The sequence below is a fragment of the Camellia sinensis genome, chromosome 11, assembly GCF_055761805.1.
Source record: "Camellia sinensis isolate YWXY chromosome 11, ASM5576180v1, whole genome shotgun sequence".
Taxonomy (NCBI): Eukaryota; Viridiplantae; Streptophyta; class Magnoliopsida; order Ericales; family Theaceae; genus Camellia; species Camellia sinensis.
The window spans coordinates 53,772,854-53,793,190 of NC_138971.1; the positions used below are offsets into that span (position 1 = coordinate 53,772,854).

General features: G+C 35.9%; 2 protein-coding genes and 1 long non-coding RNA gene across 5 annotated transcripts in view; 2 read left to right on the top strand and 1 right to left on the bottom strand.

Moving 5' to 3' along the window:
• The first annotated feature begins 3,628 nt into the window (after window positions 1–3,628).
• Window positions 3,629–6,873, top strand: LOC145802338 (uncharacterized). The gene is made up of 5 exons (XM_082895034.1): window positions 3,629–4,327; window positions 4,434–5,334; window positions 5,416–5,546; window positions 5,642–5,717; window positions 5,837–6,873. The coding sequence occupies exons 1-5, from the start codon at window positions 3,629–3,631 to the stop codon at window positions 6,871–6,873; spliced, it is 2,844 nt and encodes a 947-aa protein (XP_082751160.1).
• Window positions 6,874–7,693: 820 nt separating this feature from the next.
• LOC145803131 (uncharacterized) lies at window positions 7,694–9,444 on the bottom strand. Its single transcript, XR_014345241.1, has 2 exons — window positions 8,314–9,444; window positions 7,694–8,229 (listed from the first exon to the last, which is right to left on the bottom strand). It is a non-coding gene; the product is annotated as an uncharacterized LOC145803131 (long non-coding RNA).
• A 1,040-nt stretch (window positions 9,445–10,484) lies between these two features.
• Window positions 10,485–20,337, top strand: part of LOC114271615 (serine carboxypeptidase-like 7) — a 57,315-nt gene continuing 47,462 nt past the window's right edge. Inside the window, exons 1-3 of one of the 3 annotated variants that reach the window (XM_082893936.1) lie at window positions 10,485–10,756; window positions 10,841–10,986; window positions 13,286–13,362. In XM_082893936.1, coding sequence (XP_082750062.1) covers window positions 10,569–10,756; window positions 10,841–10,986; window positions 13,286–13,362 — 411 coding nt within the window. In that variant the 5' untranslated portion in view covers window positions 10,485–10,568. The remainder of the gene's footprint in view (window positions 10,757–10,840; window positions 10,987–13,285; window positions 13,363–20,337) is intronic. The other 2 variants (XM_082893937.1, XM_082893935.1) reach the window with 2 other exon arrangements.

The window sequence follows — 20,337 nt, forward strand, 5'->3', positions numbered from 1 at the left end:
AACCATTGTAGTTGTGACTTATGTCCACTGATAAATTCACAAACAATAATTTTTGCCTATGGAAGTATCGTATGAACCTGTGAATCTTAAATAGGAGCGTAAAAATTGTCCACGGCATGATCAATCCCGATCTGGTAAGGCTCGAGGCCTAACCTAGCCCAACCCTAGGGTTAGAGCTTGGGCTTGGGCTGTGTTTTTTCTGGCTCAGCCTGTCCCTAGACCTGGCTTGATCTAAGACCCGACCCAGGCTTGGCCCGGGCGGCACCCAACATAACTTTTAAAGCTATTTTAGTGGAAAATAAAAATAAAAATAAAAAAATAAAATTGTTAGGCCTAGTTCAAGCCCGCCCCAATTACGAGCCCAATCTAAGGCTTGATTATCCCCTGAACCTAGGTTTGAGCTTAAAATTTTTAAGAATTAAGCCCGCCAAGCCCAATTCAAAAAATAGAGTCTGTTAGGCCCGTGACCCGGCCGGACCTTTTTACCCCCCTAATCTTTAACAAGTTGGGAAGTGAAATACATCATTTAGTGCTGCTAGCCTTTCGACATTATCTAATGCTTGTCTTTCCATATTGATCTGGAAATTGAAGGTTGGGAAGAAGGGTTAGCATAGGTTTGCATGTTCACTTCACGTGAGTGGTTTTGTCATTGACCATCTCTCACATATATGTAGCACAGGAAAATTTATAGATATAGATTTTAAAATTCTAAACAATCTAGCGATTCAAAGTTCTAACCAATAGTTACTCTTATCTACACCAAAATAGTTTAACACTAGTCAATAGTTAACAAATAGCTTTTAAGAAATTATAGCTAGCCAATAAAACACTCTAAAAATTATGGCTAACTAATAGAAAATCGATACTTAGAAACTTAAAATTAAATTTTTTTTTTTAAAAGTATCGAAGAATTAAAAAATTTAGAGATATGTCTTAGAGATATACATAACATAGAAAAAAATTATAGATATTTATACCAAATTCAAAATTCTAATCAAACTAAAGATAAAAATATGATAAGATTCAAATTTCATGTGAACAAAAAACATTTAATTAAATAAAGCTTAAAAATATTAAATTTGTTGGGAAGATTATTTTGGAAAATAGTTTGCTTTTCTTTCTTTCTTTCTTTTTTTTTTATAAATATTTTATGGTTGAGTGAATATAAGATTTGATTGACTTCAACTTTAAAAATTTTATTTTTCCAACAATATTTATATAAACAATAAAAAAAGATACATCTAAAAAGTAAAATAAATTGGCTAAAATATATATATTTTTAAATTCACTAAAAATAAACGAAAATTCATTTAAAAACAAATTTTGAAAAGTCAAAGCAAACAAGCACTTATATTTTCAAAAACTATTTTCACACAAATATGAACATGATATCAATATGAAATAAAAGATATTTTCAACCATTTCCTTATTTTCAATAAAAAAAATATATGAAAACCAAAATAGAAAACAAAAAAAATAAAGTGCAACAAAATGTGTGTGGTTGTGGAGAAAGCACCTTTTGTGGCGTAAGATCTCAAGTTAACTCTTACGGAGAAAAGTTTGATACCATTTGTGGTGGTTTATTTCTCCCTCATTATGCGGGTTGCATTGCATGTAGCTGTTGGGTTTGAGCCAAGGTTCTAAATATCAGCCGGTACGTTTCGTACCGGCCGGTTCGTACCGGAAAATGATAGGGCCGAGTCGGATACTCACCGGTATACCGGCGAGACTGAATTTCACGGCCGTAGCGGCCGATTCCCGATACGTATCGGGATGAATCCGATACGTAAGCGATTTGTTGTCCGATACATGCCGATACGGCTGAAAAACGAGCAAAGCACAGTGTCTTGTGTATGTATGAGTGTGTCTACTGAGCAAAGCAAAGCACGGCATCCTTAAGACCTGCAAAAACAATTGAGAAAAGCAAAGCAATCACCTGGAGGAAAAGCAAAGCAAAGCACTTTGAGGAAAAGAAAAAATAAAGCAAAAGAACCTGCAAAAGAAAAAAAAATGGACCAAAGTACCTGCAAAAATAAAGCAAAAGGACCAAACCTCTGAAGAAAAACTCAGACTCACGGACTCACGGAATACATACACAGACTCACGGACAATAATACATACACAGACTCACGGACGGACACCATAAATGTGTTACAAACCTTTGAAGAAAAACTCAATCGGACCAAACCCAACTCCTCAATCAAACCCAAATCTATCTCCCAGGGGCTTCGATCTTGTAAAGTGTTGCGGCCTGCAGGGAGAAGCATCGAATCGAACCCAAATCCATCACCGATTTCAAGCTTCTTCGTTGAAGGTTTGTCTCTCACTCATGCTCTGTTTGTTCTCTCACCATATGATGCTCTGTTTTTTTTTGTTTTGGGTCAAGAAAGAAAGTCATAGTTTTGCTTTATAAGTTGTGTTTGGTTCGGTTTGTTTATAATTTTTTTTTTCTGTGGTTATTTTTTTAAATGCACATAATTTTTTGTATATATTATTGAGGTTGAATAGAATTCGGGAGCAATTTTTTACATAATTTTAAATGCACATAAGTTCAGAAGGTGAATAGAACTCATATTTTACAATTCAAGAGCAGGTTTGTTCTCCCATAATTTTATATGTATATATATATATTATCAGCATAGAATATAATGTTTTATATAGAATATAATTTTTTATATAGAAAAATATTTTTTATATATATTTTAAATGCACATATGCTCAATATATATATTTTTTATATATATTATTTAAAGAGATTTAATCTGTCAGATTTTTTATTTCAGAATTTTTTTATTATTTTAGATTTTTTAATCTGTCAAATCTTTTTATTTCAGATTATTTTTATATCATATTATTTTTATAGAGGTTTAATCTATCAGATTTTTTTAAAGAGGTTTAATTATTAAGTAAAGATGTTTAATATTTTAGATTTTTTATTTTTATTTTAAATACATTATTATTACTAACTAAATTAGAATTACAATATTTGTTAATTGAAAACTGTTATTGTAGATAATTGAAAGTTATAATGGCGCACGGAGGTGGGGTTTGTCTATAATTTTTTTTTTTGTGGTTATTTTTTTAAATGCACATAATTTTTTATATATATTATTGAGGTTCAATAGAATTTAGGGGCAATTTTTACATAATTTTAAATGCATATAAGTTCAGAAGGTGAATAGAACTCATAATTTTACAACTCAGGAGCAGGTTTGTTCTCCCATAATTTTATATATATATATATATATTATCAGCATAGAATATAATTTTTTATATATAAAAATATATTTTATATATATTTTAAATGCACATATGCTCAATATATATATTTTTTATATATATTATTTAAAGAGATTTAATCTGTCAGATTTTTTATTTCAGATTTTTTTTTATTATTTTAGATTTTTTAATCTGTCAAATCTTTTCATTTCAGATTTTTTTTTATATCAGATTATTTTTATAGAGGTTTAATCTGTCAGATTTTTTTAAAGAGGTTTAATTGTTAAGTAAAGATGTTTAATATTATAGATTTTTTATTTTTATTTTAAATGCATTATTATTACTAACTAAATTCGAATTACAATATTTGTTAATTGAAAACTGTTATTGTAGATAATTGAAAGTTATAATGGCGCACGAAGGTGGTTCTAGTGGAAAACTTCCAAGTGATGATATTGGTTGGAAATTTGGAATTCCACTAGAAAATAATAGGCATAAAATTAGGTGCAAATTTTGTGGAAAAAAGCTAAATGGTGGTATAACTAGGTTGAAGCAACATTTGGCCCATATGAAAGGTCAAGTCGCACCTTGTGCTAATGTCAGTGGTGAAGTTCGAACACTAATGATGGATCATTTGAATAATTATAAGGGCAAAAAGCTTGACAAAAGGAAGATGAATGAGGAATTGACAGAACAAATTAGAGCCAGTCAGTGTGATGATGATGAAAATGATGAGGAGGACTTAGAAATGGTTATGGCTCGACAAAATAGGGCTAGTGATATTGAGGTTGCACCACCTCCTGGTTTTGCTCGGCGAAGTCATAGTGTTTGTGAGACTAGTACAGGTAGGAAATGGATTGATACATCCTCTCCAGAAGTTCAATTATTAGACATAGATGTAGATCTTCATAGGACCAAAGGCAACAAACAATCCAAACTCTCCTCTAGATTTTTGAAAGAAGCAAAGAAAAAATTAGGAAGAGCAGTTAGCCAGTTTGTATTGTTCACTCCAGCGCCAACTAATGTTGTTAATTCTAAATGGCTAGAACCAATGTTGGATACTACAAGAGAGGTTGGAAGAGGAACAAAGCTACCTACTTCTTATGAAGTAAGCCTCTAACTTAAAGTTTGAAAAAACTCTATCTATGTTTAAAAATAAATAAATTATTAAGATGCTTGTTAATAGTTTTTGTTTGTTATTTATTATTAAACAGGTAACTGAAGTGTATTTACCAATGGAGTATGAAGCTTTACAAAATTGGATAAAATCTCATAAATCTAGTTGGGCTGAGAGAGGTGTTACAATTATGTGTGATGGATGGTCTGGGCCCACAAGAAAGCACATTGTTAATTTTCTTGTGTATAGCAATCGTGGAACAATTTTTCAAAAGTCTGTGGATGTAACTGATGTACCTAGTAGGACAGCTGATTATTACTTGGGCCTCATGGACAAGGTAGTGGATGAAATTGGAGAAGAATATGTTGTGCAAATCGTAACTGATAACGAAGCTGCGATAAAGGCTGCTGGTTACAAACTCATGCAAAAAAGGGAGAATCTGTATTGGACAGGATGTGCAACTCATTGTATTGATCTTATGTTAGAGGATATTGGGAAGAAAAAAAGTGTAGCAAAGGTGTTGGATTGTGCAAAAGTAATCACACGATTTATTTACAACTCCAATTGGGTCGTTGATTTCATGAAGAGATTCACAGGAGATAGAGAGTTGTTACGTCCTGTCATCACACGCTTTGCCACCAATTTCATTACTTTGGAAAGCATTGTTAAACATAAGACTGCTTTACAGGATATGTTTCATTCTCAAGAGTGGAAGCACAGCAAATGGTCCAAAAAGGATGATGCAAAAGAAGCGAAAAAAATTATACAAAGTAAAGATTTTTGGACCAAGGCGGCAGATGTATTAAAAATTCAAGAACCACTTCTAAAGGTGCTTAGACTTGTAGATGGGGATGAAAAGCCCACAATGGGTTTTATATATGAAGCCATGGATAGAGCAAAGTTGGCCATCAAACAAAATTGTCGCTATTATGTAGATTATTGGAAGATTATTGATAATCAATGGGTTTTCCAACTACACACAGACTTGCATGCTGCTGGTAAGTGATTTTTAATTTATTTAAATTATAAATTATGTGTTCCTTGTCTCACTTTTATTATTATTTTATATTCGAACGTAGGTTATTTTTTAAATCCCATATTCCAGTATGGGGAGCACATTTCTAATCATCAAGAAGTGATGAGTGGAGTTAGAAATGTGATTTCGAGACTTCTACCAGATTTAAACGAGCAAATACAGGCGATAAACCAAGTTAGTCATTATTTAATATTAGTTAAGTTGATAACTTATTATTTGACTTGTGAATTGTGTTTGTAAAACTGCTTATTGCCTTTTGTTCATTGCAGATCTCTTTATTTTGTAATAAAGAAGATTCTTTTGGTGCTGTGTTAGCACAAAGAGCAGTGAAAGTAACAAATCCTGGTAATTATTATATACTCAATGAACTATTAACTATTTTAATTATATATTACTGTTACATTGTCAACACTTCTATATCAAATTATAACATAATCACTAATATTTGATTGATTTGTATATAGTTGAATGGTGGATCCATTATGGTACATCGGCTCCGGCACTCCAAAAAGTGGATGTAAGAGTATTGAGCCAAACCACGTCTTCTTCTAATTGTGAGTGCAATTGGAGTACATTTAGCCTGATACATACAAAGACAAGGAATCGGTTGAAGTATAAAAAATTAAATAAACTTGTTTATGTGTATTACAATATGAGGCTAAAGATCAGACATGCAACACGAAAAAGCCAAGATGATAGAGAGGAATCTTTTAACCCCATCAATCTTGACTACATATTTGAAGAAGATGATCTATTAACTCCATGGCTTCAAGAGAGAGAACATGCAGTCTTGGATGATGAAGATAACTCAGGTTGGTTGATTGTTGATGATGATGATGATGATGATGAGGGAGATCATGCAACTAGTAGCCAAGTACCTCAACACCATCAAAGAGCAAGGCCTACTGGAAGTGGCTCTAGTGAGGGTCGTGGTTTGAGTCCACCTAGTGGTAGTGGAGATGATAGTGATGGAAGTCGTCCTCCAACAGGTGGTGGTAGCGGTGGACAATGGGAGTTTGCAGGTTCTGCACATGGTTGTAGATGCAGTACTCATCATATTGATCATGATTGGAACAGGGATTCTACACAGCAACGACGACAATATTCTATTTCTACTCCTGATGTAGAAGCATCAATTGGGCGTTCACGACATATTGATGATATTTATGGTCATCGTGACCTTAGAAATCAATTTGGACATCTCGGAGTTAGACAAGAAGATGGAAGGGGAACTCAACATTGGCAACCAATATGCCAAGTACCATATCCTTATTACCCTCCTCCAAGTCAACCACCACCACACATCTATCAACCACCTTATATGGAAAATTGGAACTACTCTCAACAACCTCATCAATATCCATATATAGAGGGTTTCAATTATGGTACATGGGGGCTTGCAATGACACAACAACAATCAAGTAGCAGTGGCGCAACAACACTACTTATGATCAATGCACTTTCAATAACTACTACCATGAATATCAATATGGAGAAATAGGCTAACCAAGTCATAGTGATGATCAAAGTGATGTGAGATATGGAGATTCTTCTGTACCACCACGTAATTCTTTTTATTACTAAGTTTTAGAGTTGTTAATTTGTAGCAGATTGTTTGTATGCGATTATGACTGAAACGAATGATTTATTTTCATGTCCCTCTTTCTCTTATTAATTTGTTGTGCATGTGGAAGTATTTCCTTGTTGAAAATAAGTAAAAAAATATTTCCACATCAATTTTATATTAAAAGTTTAACATATATGCCAAATAAAAAGGCTGAGACTAAAATAAATACATATCATTTAGTTGAAAATGAGTCAAGAAAGTGCCTCTACATATCAAAATTTTGATTAAAATGTGATAAATTAAGGCTAAAAGAGTCAAAAAAATGCATAAAATTGAGTTTTAGATGGATTGCTAATGATTTTTGAAATTTCACAGTCGCGACGCTTGATACCCGCTGCGTACCGGTCGATACTACCGATACCGATACTCCGCGATCGATACCGTTACGTTACCCGATACCGCGATTTAGAACTATGGTTTGAGCTTAGTGGGTTGGATTATTGGTTGTTAAGATTTGTTGACATTCTAGCTATTATGGGCTAGTAGTCTATTTGATTATGTAAATATTTCTTATGATTGTAATTACTCTTATTGATTGACAAATAATAATAATAATAATAACAATAAGAAATAAATAAATGTGCGTAAATGAGAATTCCTTGCAATTTATTTATCTTAATTTTTACTTCGTTTTTTATATATTCTTTTTGAAATTTCTGTTTACAAATTTTGCTACAATTATTTGTCATTATCACTGTTAGTGTAATATTAGTGTGCAATATCTAGTGTAATATTAGTGTGCAATATCTAGCTGTCCAACTGTCCCACTAATGATAATGTTTCTGCTTTCGGTGTGTGTTAATTAGTATCCTATGTGTATCACCTTTCCTCTCTATAAATGAGAGTGTTGTAAATCATATCAATATATAATATTCATCAATACAATTTATTCTCTCCTTCTCTCTCTATCATTTTATCTTACATGGTATCAGAGCTAGGTTAACAACCTAATCATTCTGCTTCACCGGCGGGTGGCAGCCTCGTCTTGGCCGCCCGCCGGACCTCTGCACATACCTTGACTCTGCTGCCACTAAACCCAATTCAACACTCACCTTCAAGATCAGAGCATCATCACCATCATCCATCTTGGTCACCTACATCAAACACACTCAACTGGCCGCAACCGTCGCCGGCGCCACCCTCTTCGCCGTGGGAGTCCACCTCTCTTTCACCAACGTAGCCACTCAACAAGCTCGCACCAAGGCCCGCAACGACTTCATCAAAGTCCACCTATCAAAGCATTCAATCCTTATTTCAAACAGAAAACAAAAAAAAAAAAAAAAAAAGAAGAGTTCTCAGATGAGGAATAGTAACCACGTGATCGGGCTACTGAACTTCCTAACTTTCCTCCTCTCAATCCCCATCCTAGGCGGCGGCATATGGCTGAGCACCCGAGCCAACACGACCGACTGCCTCCGGTTCCTCTAGTGGCCGATCATCATCATCGGCGTGGCCATCATGGTCATCTCTCTAGCGGGCTTCGCCGGAGCCTGCTATCGCAACACTTTTCTCATGTATGTCTATTTGTGGGCCATGTTCCTCATAATCTGCGACGGCATTCTCAAGCTTCTCGACACCAAGTTCTCTGTCTCGGAAATGACACACGGCCTCAGCTCTCTCTCGTTAGCGATATCTCTCTCCCTCTCGGGTTGCATTTTGAGAAGAGAAGCCATTAACACACCATACCCAGCACATACAGACACGGCTCACTCTCATCTCTCTCTAGCTGGGTCTCTCTCTCTATAGACACACACAGCACACAATACTCACTCAGCCACCCACGCACACAGCACACCCAGCACCATACACCCACTCCATACACACCCAAGATCTTCCCACCCATGCACATGACACCCAGCTAACACACACCTCTCTCTCACCCACGGCACTCACAGCAGACACACAACACACACACGGTTTAGAGAGAGAGAGGACACACACTCCACACACCCAACACAACACACACTCACACACACACCCACGGGATTGACGGACACACATGCACTTTGTGATGAAAACATTTTTTTTAATCAACCCACTCCCTCTCTCTCTGGTCCCTTTTTCTCTCCACCAGACCCACTTTAATCATATCCCTCATTTGCCTTAATTTATTCCATCCATCAGCCCCCATGCTTTCCCCATTAATACATTTTATTATTATTATTTTTTTTTATTATTCTTATTATTCTTTGCACAAAAAAAAAAAAAAAAAAAAACAAACAAACAAACAAACAAACAAACAACGCGCACCCCACCCACGTGGTCTCACTTTTTCTTTTTATTATTATTATTATTATCTCAATTAATCACTACACTCATGTTTTTCACTGGCAGTGTCCACTTTTGAATCCATCCCCACTTCTTTATTTATTTTTAATCAATTTTTCTGTGCCTTTCACCACCACTTTTGACCCTCAAAATTTTTAACCCATCCTTTCTCCTTCTCTTTTTTTTTTTTTTTGTGTCCTGTGTATTCTCTGTGTGTGTGTCCAGCGTGTGTCTCTCCCCTCATTAATTCTTATTATATATTATTATTATTATTTCACAAAAAAAAAAAAAAAACAAAACAAAACAAAATCTATTTGCTCCACTTTATCAATCCCTTTGTTTCAACTTCCAATAGGTTTCTATCTTCACACCTATTTGAGTTTGAGGGGGAGTTATACATATATCATGGTGAGCATGGTTACACACCATGCGAACCACTCAAAGCTGGTGAGCATGGTTATACACCATGGGAACCACCCAAGCCACTCCATGGCGCACTCCTTAAGTCGTCACCTTGGTGCACCACCAAATTCTTATACATCGGTCAGCTTCTACAACGGTCCGGCATGACCCCGTAAACTGTCCCGACATTGATTCCGGTCAGCTTCTACAACGGTCCGACATGACCCCGTAAACTGTCCCGACATTGATTCCGGTCAGCTTCTACATCGGTCCGGCATGACCCCGTAAACTGTCCCGACATTGATTCCGGTCAGCTTCTACAACGGTCCGGCATGACCCCGTAAACTGTCCCGACATACAGTGTCTTCACCAACGGTTCGACACGACCATACAGTGTCTCCTATCCTATTTTATTTTCTTGTTTTGTTACTCTCTCCAAACTCAAGTTGGTTAGTACCTATCCTCCTTGAGTTTGAGGGGGGCTGTTAGTGTAATATTAGTGTGCAATATCTAGTGTAATATTAGTGTGCAATATCTAGCTGTCCAACTGTCCCACTAATGATAATGTTTCTGCTTTCGGTGTGTGTTAATTAGTATCCTATGTGTATCACCTTTCCTCTCTATAAATGAGAGTGTTGTAAATCATATCAATATATAATATTCATCAATACAATTTATTCTCTCCTTCTCTCTCTATCATTTTATCTTACAATCACCAAGAAAGTAGGGTACTTCAATTTATTTGTCATCACATCCACATGAAATTAAGAAAGAGAGTCCAAAGATAATAAAGAGAAGTGTACAAATGCAGAGCAACCACTCCTTCCTGACCCTTTTTCTTATCCCTTCTCACTCGCTGCTTTGTATTATTGCTGTCATATATGTATGCATAAAATGTCATGTTTGCAAACAACCTATTGATTGCTTTCCAATTGAACACAAACTTGGCTTCAAAAATGTCAAACTTGCTTTGCTTGCTTTTGATTTTCCTGCTTGTTATTGCTTGCTCAAACCTTGTACTCTGTCACTCTGTGGTTGAGTCTCTTCCTGGATTTGAAGGACCCCTTCCCTTTGAACTCGAAACCGGGTGGGTGGGTCAACTCAGTATACTTCATTCATAGTCTTAGATTGTTCATTAATGTTTTGCATGTGTATGCATGTGTGTAATCAGGTATGTGGGTGTGGATGAAGCTGAGGATGTACAACTTTTTTACTACTTTGTTAAGTCTGAGTCCAACCCCAAAGAAGACCCTCTGGTCCTTTGGTTGACAGGAGGCCCAGGCTGCTCTGGCTTCTCTGCTTTCATTTATGAATTAGGTAAATCTTTCATCTCCATGCTCACTTTCTCTCTCATCAAATTCTTGTATTTCCCCTCCCAAAACAGTAGTGATTGAATTGTGCATTCAAATTCTCAGATAGTTCACTGACCCCTTAAGTTTGGTTATGAACAAAAGACTGGATCTTCTATTCTCAAATATTTGTTTATGTCTCTCCTATGTTTCACGAATCATGTGAAAACTTTGAAATGTAGCATAATTAAAATATTTTGGGATAATGATAGTAGAATTTGGGTATATAAATTAGGAGGCTGCTCCTCTTCTATACACTTTGGAGATATTTTAGACTGATCTGATAATCGTAACTTATTTAATTTATCGCGTTTATCAAAAAATAAAAATAATAATATATGACAATTGTATTTTTAAAAATAAATATATATATATTTTCTTTGGTGATAAACATGACAAATTCAAGAGGTCAGATCTATCTAATTTTTTGTATAAATGAAATATACTAAATACCTGACAAAATAAATCATATGAATCATCGAAAAGGACCTTGTGAGTGGAGGGAAGCCGCCTCCTACAAATTATTCTGTCTACTTTGTTTTTGAAAGTCTTGGTGCTGGTTGTCAGACGGCCAAAGCTATAGTTCGTTTGGACCAATCTCATTTTTAAGGGAACAAAAATATATTAGAAAGAAAAATGATCCGGACCCCTCTCCTCCCACCTCCACGATCCTTTCTGGCTGTGATTGGCCAGTTTTCTTTTTCTTTTTTTTCTTTTCCTCCAATCATTAACCCCCATGTGTGTGTGGTGATGGTGGGAGTGGTGATTGAAGGGAATCTCAATCACTTTTATATTAGAAATACTATGTAGGGAAATTATATAATACACATCCCTTTTATATGAAATTATGAAAGGGGAATTCTCTATGAAATTATGAATGCAATTATCTTTTAAAAAATAACTCTCGATAGAGTATTAGATATTTTTATAATAAAGAACAATAGTTGGGATGCTGAAAAACAAGTTATGAAGGTCTTTTTGAATAAGGATCCACTCTTTGATTTCTCTCCTTACCCCCTTCTTGTTGGGTCATTGGGTTCACTTTTAAGCCCAATTTCAATGATTCGAACCGTTCACATTTTAAGATTTGTTAAATATATCATACTTGTAAAAAATCAATTGATCGGATATCAGGTAGAATGTGTTCAGAAAGCTGTTTATTAAATTTAAAAAAAAAATAATTTTTAGTTTGATGATCCGAACACATAGTTATTGATATCCGATCAACTTGATTTTTTACAGATATGATATACTCAACAAATCTTAAAATGTGAACGGTTCGAATAATTGAAATTAGACCCAAAAGTGGGCCTAATGACCCAACAAGTAAGAAGTCAAGGAGAGAGCGTAAGGAGAGGATTCTGATTCGGTCTTTTTATAGAGAAAACAATATCCAAAATGAATAAGGAATATGATTTGTAAAAATCAGAGCTGTCACTAAGGGATTGATTTCCTAGCGGTTGCTAGCTACTATTCCAAAATTAATTTGAAGCGATCGCTTATTGATCCATCTTTTAGTGATCGCTTGCTATTGCACAAAGTGTGATCGATGGCTAAGCAATTGTTTATTGATTGTTAGCCACTGCTAAACGTGTGATAGATTGCTCCAAATTGTGATCGATCGCTGCACTTTAGTAGGGCCAATGTTGCACAAGTTTTCAAAATAGGATTTTGTATTTGATTCGAACTCTTTTTTTGAAAAACATTTTTAAAAAACATTTAAAACATACATGCAAACCTTACCCAAGTGAATAATGGAGCAAATAATTCAATTTCGATGTGTGGGATTGACTGAGTATGCCAAATTTTCAAAATACCCTCACACAATAAAACTATGCCATTATAATCTGATTTCTATTTTTTTTTATATTAAATATAAAATATTTGAATTGGGAACCGGGGCCTGGCCATCCTTCGTTTCTGGACGACATTCCGACAAAGTTTTTCCGTTGACATCTGAATATTTCAATCCAGTTCGATTCATGGTCGCATCTGCATCTTTGGTAGAGCTTATTCATGATATTGTGCCAAACCCGATAAACGAACAAATAAGGGGTAATTTGAGAAGTTAGTAAAAAGTCAATTTTTTTGCTTTTTACCAACTTCTTCCAAAAAAATCACAAAAAAGTTAAAAAGTCAAAAAATTAACTTTTTATCAACTTTTTAAAACACTCCTAAGTGGTCTTTCCAGAAATGTTAAACAGAAGGTTTTAATTGATTTGAATTGGTGATTATTGAGGATATATATTGGCTTAACTAATTTGCAGGTCCACTAAATTTTGAGGTCAAGCAGAATGATGGGAGTTTGCCAACTTTAGTCTTGAATCCAAACTCATGGTCAAAGGTAGATAGAATACAAGGGTGAGCCTATTATTATCATACTCGTTTTATTTACTACTAAAAACGATTATATATAAACTATCTGAAGCATTAAAATGTTATATGTTGCCTTGACAGCAACCAGATTTTGTCTAATAATTGGCCTGTTTTGCAAGAATTTGTGTGGCTGCATGTGCATATATCGGTTAGGGATGAGTTTCTCTTTGTCAACTAAACATCTAATTTAATTTTCTGTGACTACACATTGTTGTTGGATTATAGGATACAGCACGAGTCCTATTTTGATAATTTATTCATATGGTGATTTCCTATGTATTAAAAATAAATATATATATATATTTAATAAAAAAATTAAAGGTTTACTTTGCCATCTATTGTTATTTATTTTTAAAGTCAAACAAGAAGAAATAATACAATTGCAAATTTTTAAACCAAACCAAACCAAGCTAAGCCTTAAGTCCTATCAAATGGGGCCGGCTACATGAATCCTTCTTCTCCACGTGGCCCTATCAAAGGCCATTTTGTTAGTCAAATTAAGTAGATCCATGTCTCTATTTACAACGCTAACCAACTTTAATTTAGGCCTACCCCGTCCCCTAACACTTCCATCTACCATTACGACATCACATCTCTTCACTACTGCATCTGTTGGTCTCCATTGAATATGACCAAACCATCTCAATCGATTCTCTTTCAGCTCATCTTCTATCGGTACTACTCCTACCCATTCCCGAATACACTCATTTCTAATTCTGTCTTGTCTAGTCTTGCCACACATCCACCTTAGCATTTTCATCTCAGTTACACTCATCTTATCTACATGTTATTTCTTAGTTGCCCAACATTTTGTCTCATACAACATCGCTGGTCTAATAGCCGTTCTATAGAACTTACCTTTAAGTCTAGTGGGTATTCGTTTATTGCACAATACCCCAAATGTACTTCTCTACTTACACCATCCCACCTTAATCCTATGGGCTACATCCACATCAATCTCCCCCGCTATTGTGATAATCGACCCTAAATAACGAAAATGTTCACTCTTAGGCAGTTCTTGATTCTCACTCTTCACTTCTCCTCTGCTTTCATTGTTACTGTTACTAAATTTACATTCCATGTACTTTGTCTTAGTTCTACTTATCTGAAATCCTTTAGATTCAAGAGCTTTTCTCCAAATCTCTAACTTTGTATTAACTCATTCTCTAGTCTCATCCACTAGCATTATATCATCTGCAAAAAGTATACACCATGGCACGTCATCCCAGATATTTTTCGTCAACTCATCCATAACTAAAGCAAAAAGATAAGGACTTAAGATAGATCCTTAGTGTAACCCTATAGTGATAGAAAATTCATTTGTCTCTCTAGCAGGCGATCTAATAGTGGTCACCACCCCTTCATACATGTCCCTAATCACATCAATGTAACATTTTGTCACCCCTTTTTTTGCTAACACCCAGCATATTATATTCCGAGGCACTTTATCATATGGTTTCTCAAGGTCGATAAACACCATATAAATGTCTCTTTTCTTTTCTCTATACTTTTCTATTACTCTCCTTAAAAGATAGATCGCTTCCATTGTTGACCTGCCAAGCATAAATCCAAATTGATTCTCTGACACCTCTGTTATATCTCGCAATCTACATTCTATCGCCCTTTCCCACACTTTCATTATATGACACATTAGCTTGATTCTTCTATAGTTGTTGCAATTCTGGACATCTCCTTTATTCTTATAGATTGGCACTAAAATACTCTTCCTCCACTCATCTGGTATGTTCCTAGTCAACAAAATTTTGCTAAACAACCTAGTCAACCAAGCAACCGCTTTTTTACCCAAACACTTCCAAGCTTCAATAGGGATATCATCTTGTCCTAAAGCCTTATTTGATTTCATCTTCTTAAGTACAATCTCTACTTCAAAGTTCTTAATCCTGTGAGAGAACCTATAGTCTTGGTTTATCGTATTACTAGTTATTTCTTCCCTTATTGCCGTACCTCCATGCTCCTCATTTAATAGTTTCTCAAAATAGTTCATCCATCTTTCCTTAATCTCTTCATCCCTCACCAAAACCTTAGAATCCTCACTCTTGATGCACTTAACTTGACTAAAATCTCTTGTTTTCCTCTCCCGTATCTTAGCAAGTTTGTATACCCTTTTCTCTCCTTCCTTACTATCTAGTCTAGTGTATAGATCATCATAAGCTTTCAACTTAGCCTCTCTCACTACTTTCTTGACCTCCTTATTAGCTAATCTATAGCTCTTAAGGTTTTTCTCAGTTCTATCATTTTGCCACTTTTTAAAGCACTTTTCTTTTACCTTAATTACCGCTTGAACCTCTTCTCTCCACCACCAAGTTTCCCTAGAGCTGGGTCCCGTTCCTTTCGACTCTCCAAGCACTTCCCTTGAGATTCTCCTCATACAATTGGCCATCGAGTTCCACATAGTATTAGCATCATCTTCTAAGGCCCAAGTGCCTTCCATATCCATTCTATTTTTAAATATTTCTAATTTATCCCCTTTTAGGTCCCATCATCCTTCCTATTTTGGTATTGCCCTCTAAAACATAAATCTAGTACCAAAATCCTATATTGAGAGGTCAGGCTCTCTCCAGGAATCACCTTACAATCATTGCATTTTAGGCAGTCCACGTTTCTCACAATTGGCCATCAAATCCCCTTTTAGGTCAAGCATTTTTCTCACTAAATCTATTTGGCTCTTAACTGACTCACTCTTAAAGGTTATCAAATGCTCATTCCTCTTCTTATACATAGTATTTGCTACTACTAGGTCAAAAGCCAACGCAAAATCTAAGATACTCTCTCCAGCCTCATTTTTGTCACCAAAATCGTATCCACCATGCACCCTTTCATAGCCTAGTTTATCTATGCCTACATGGCTATTAAAATCTCCACCTATAACCAGGTTCTCTCCTATGTGTATCTCCTACAAGATCTCATCCATTTGCTCCAAAAAATCCCTCTTAGTTTGATCATCTAATCCTACTTGAGAGGCATATGCACTAATAACATTCAATATATTCCCTCTAATAACTAGTTTAACTGACATAATCTTATCCTCTTTTCTAATGACCGCCACTATATTCTCCTCAAGACCCTTGGCGATTAAGATTCCTACTCCATTCCTGCATCTATCCTTACCACTATAATGCAGTTTAAAACCGGTATCCTCAATTTCCCTATCCTTCTCACCCATCCACTTAGTTTCTTGTACGCAAGCTATACTAACTCTCCTCCTAATTATAACATCTACCAACTCCATCGTCTTACCATTTAAGGTTCCTATATTCCAAGTGGCTACCCTAAACCTATAGTCTTGGACTAGTTTCTTTACCTGCGCTCGTCTACAAAAATGTGAGAACCTTTGCCCATTTTTCACCGCACCCAGGCGTCGATGCGGCGCCCCTTACTCACTTTTTGAAACACCCAGAGGTAGGCACAACGCGTCACTTGAGGGTGATGACCTAGCATTTAAACGATTCAAAGTAGGATTCATTGTCATAAGGGAACCGAGCTGCTTTTTTATGTGTTGGTTGTTGGCTACCTAATACACAACCTTCCCCCCCACCTTTGGGTTACCCAAGTGACCACCATTATTACCTCCTTCCAATTGAGATCATCATAGACCTACAACAAAACCTCATTCTATAATTTTGACCAAAATAACACAAATAAAATGTCCCACAAAAATTCACAAGGTAACAGAACTTGCAAACTTACAAAGAATAACAAAGTCAATACATCTACCATTATCCTAATAGACGTTTATTTGTTTATTAATCATAAATATCTACATATATACTAAGAAAGCGTATATGTATATGTATATATATATATATATATTATATGAAAAGGACCTAAGATATTCAAGGCAACACCTATTTTTTTTACTCTTATTGCCCACAAATTGAATACTGCAGCAATCTTCCATTGCCAGTGAAAAATAAATAAATAAAAATAAAATTTTGTGTTTGGTTTACCCTTGGAATCATGATTCCAGAGGCAAAATTTTCAAATCACTTTTCAAAATTCATAACCAAACACACAACTCAATTACTAAAAACTCAATTCAAAAATTAATTTCAAAACTCATAGCCAAACACACAACTCAAAACTCAATTCAAAACTCTTTTGATGATATAGTGTTGAAGATGGTTAGTGATGGGATTGTTAAATTATTTTTATAAAAAATTTTAAAAAATAATTTCTATATTTAAAAAATATCTAAAACAAAGATCTCAAGAGAGTTGGGAAGGAAAAAAAAGATTTCTTCACTGTATTCATCTCATAAGTAGGAAGCCTATTTATACATCAATTACATGTAAAATCAGAAATAGAAAATAAGGACGCAATATCTCACTGATAATGCTCTATCACACTTATTATGTTCTATCACAACTATATAATATATAATATTTAATATATCAACACTCCCCCTCAAGCAAGAGAGTAGATGCCAATCATTTCCAGCTTGTCTCATATAGAGTCAATGGCACCTTTGGAAAGTGCTTTGGTAAAGATATATGCAAGTTGACACCTTGAAAGAACAAAAGGGGTGGAGATTTCTTTGGACTCTACTTTGGCTCACACGAAGTGACAATGATCTTCAATGTGTTTAGTTCTCTCGTGAGAGACCGGATTGCTAACAATATAAATGACAGCTTGATTGCCACAGTAAAGAGGAGTTGGAGCTTCTGTAGGAAAACCAAACTCTCGTAAAAGAGTCCTCAACCATGTGACTTCACAAGTAGTATGGGCCATTGCCTGATATTCTGCTTCAGCACTAGACTGAGAAACTACAGACTGTTTCTTACTTCTCCAAGTTACAAGGTTACCTCCAATGAAGGTACAGAAACCAGTAGTAGATTTTTTGTTGGATGGTGACCCTGCCCAATCAGCATCAGTATATCTCTCAATATGAAGATGTCTAGAAGACCGATAAACAAGTCCATACCCTAAAGCATTTTTGAGATATTTCATGATGCGAATGACAGCGTCTAGATAAGGAATCTGAAAAGTAGTCATGAATTGGCTCACAAAACTAACAGTATACGAGATATCAGGATGAGTAACAGTTAGGTAAATAAGTTTACCTGCAAGCCTTCTATACATCTCTGGATCATCAATAAGATCGCCTATGTCGGGTAATAATTTCAAGTTCACATCCATGGGAGTAAAAACCAGTTTGGAGCCAAGATAACCTGTTTTTTTCAAAATATCAAGAGTATATTTCCTTTAAGATAAACTAATACCCACTTTTGACTTAGCTACCTCAATACTGTAGACACCCCATTTTTGACCGTCCTCAAGACTTGGACATCACCGCTTGAACACTCGGTAATCATCCATGTTCGTGTTTGTTTTGAGTTCCCGGAGGTCTTGGCTACGCGTCTTGCCTCAGGATCTCTCGACTTGCTTGTTCTGTGCTTGGTTTTACACCAAGGACTTGTTTGCTTTTGCACCTAAGGGTAGAGAGTAGCTTGCTAGCTACCCCTGATACCCACCAGCCATAGCTTGAGGCCACCGGCCGTGTTTTGAGGCTACCGGCCATTGGTGAAATAATCCATCGACCGGTCGGCATTTTGTGTGGCCGGCCGACCACCTGTTTGGCCGATGGCCTTCTTTTCTGGCCAGTACCACCTTTTTTCCTTTTACATGCATAATACATGCCAGCTATGCCAGCTGGAATGCACAAACCCTCCTCTCCATGCACGAGTGTGGCTGTTTTGCCCCTTTTGCACCTTTTTGGTCTAGCTTCTTGAGGAAGTTTGGACCTTTGTCTTAGCTTCCTCAAGAAAGTTGAACTCTGTCCCAGCTTCCTCAGGAAGCCTTGGCCCCTTTGCCTTGGCTTCTTTAAGAAGCCTTGGTTCCTTTTGTTAGCTTCTCTTGGAAGCTTAACACTTTTGTTGGTCTATATAAGAGCCCCATCCTCCTCCTTTGTGGAGATTGAGAAAAACCAGAGCAAAATACATATATATATATATATATATCTGATATGTATCTTCTCTTTCTATATCTCCCTCTCTCTCTTCATTTGTGTGTGTTTGAGGGCCTAAAAGGGTGATTTGTTCTTGCTTTTGCACTAAAACACATACCATTACACCATACTTCAACTTTGGGAGGTGTTGAGGGTTTGTTCTTGAGGTTTTGAGTTGGTTTTGATCAGAAGAAGGTGGCTGGACTTGCTGTTCTTGAGGTGTTCTTCAAGGGTAACACTTTTGCTTTAGATTCTCCAATCTTGCACTAGCTTTTGACCTGCTTTGCATACTGATTTGAGCTTCGTGTTTAACTGAAAAAATTCTTGTATTTTCATGCTTAAGATACTTCATTAAGGTCATTTTATTTTTTGGGGTCGATCTCCTCCTCTTAGGCCTTGTTTGGCCCTTTTTGTGCTCTCTTTGATAAGCTTCGGGGACTTTTGTGTATTGGCCTTCTCACCACTGAAATCCAGTATCAGTGGTGAAGAAGGAGTTTTGAAGTATTTCATAGGGGAGGGACACCCCTATCCCTTGGTCTCTCTTTTGTTTGCATTTTTGGCCCATAAGGGTAGCATGTATGATTAGTTGTTCTTGGCTTCATTCCAGAGGTTTTTGGGTGTTATTGGGTCATATTATGCCTTTGTTTTTGGTCGGATTAAAGGTCCCTTGCATGCATAATATACTTGCTTTGTATTCCCCCGTTATGCCGAGAAGTGCATCATGCATTTAACCTACTATGCTCTCATGTTTTGGCCTAACTTTGTGAAGTTCTTAGCCATGTCTTACCATGCTTAAGGTCTGTTAAGAGCTTATTTGATGATATTTACCATGTTTGGTATAGCCCCTTTGTATTTTGGCTTGTGAGCCTTGAGGGTGTGAGTCATGAGCATGTTTTAGTTGGGTTGTTTCAATGATTTGGAGTCATTTCACATGCCATTTCAGTCCCTAATCTATGTTCCTATGCTTGTATCCATCAC

Coding starts and splice junctions, on each gene's coding strand:
- LOC145802338 (XM_082895034.1), top strand. CDS start 3,629: ATGGCGCACGAAGGTGGTTCTAGTGGAAAACTTCCAAGTGATGATATT. Junction 4,328..4,433: donor AGCTACCTACTTCTTATGAA/GTAAGCCTCTAA, acceptor ATTATTAAACAG/GTAACTGAAGTGTATTTACC. Junction 5,718..5,836: donor AGTGAAAGTAACAAATCCTG/GTAATTATTATA, acceptor ATTTGTATATAG/TTGAATGGTGGATCCATTAT.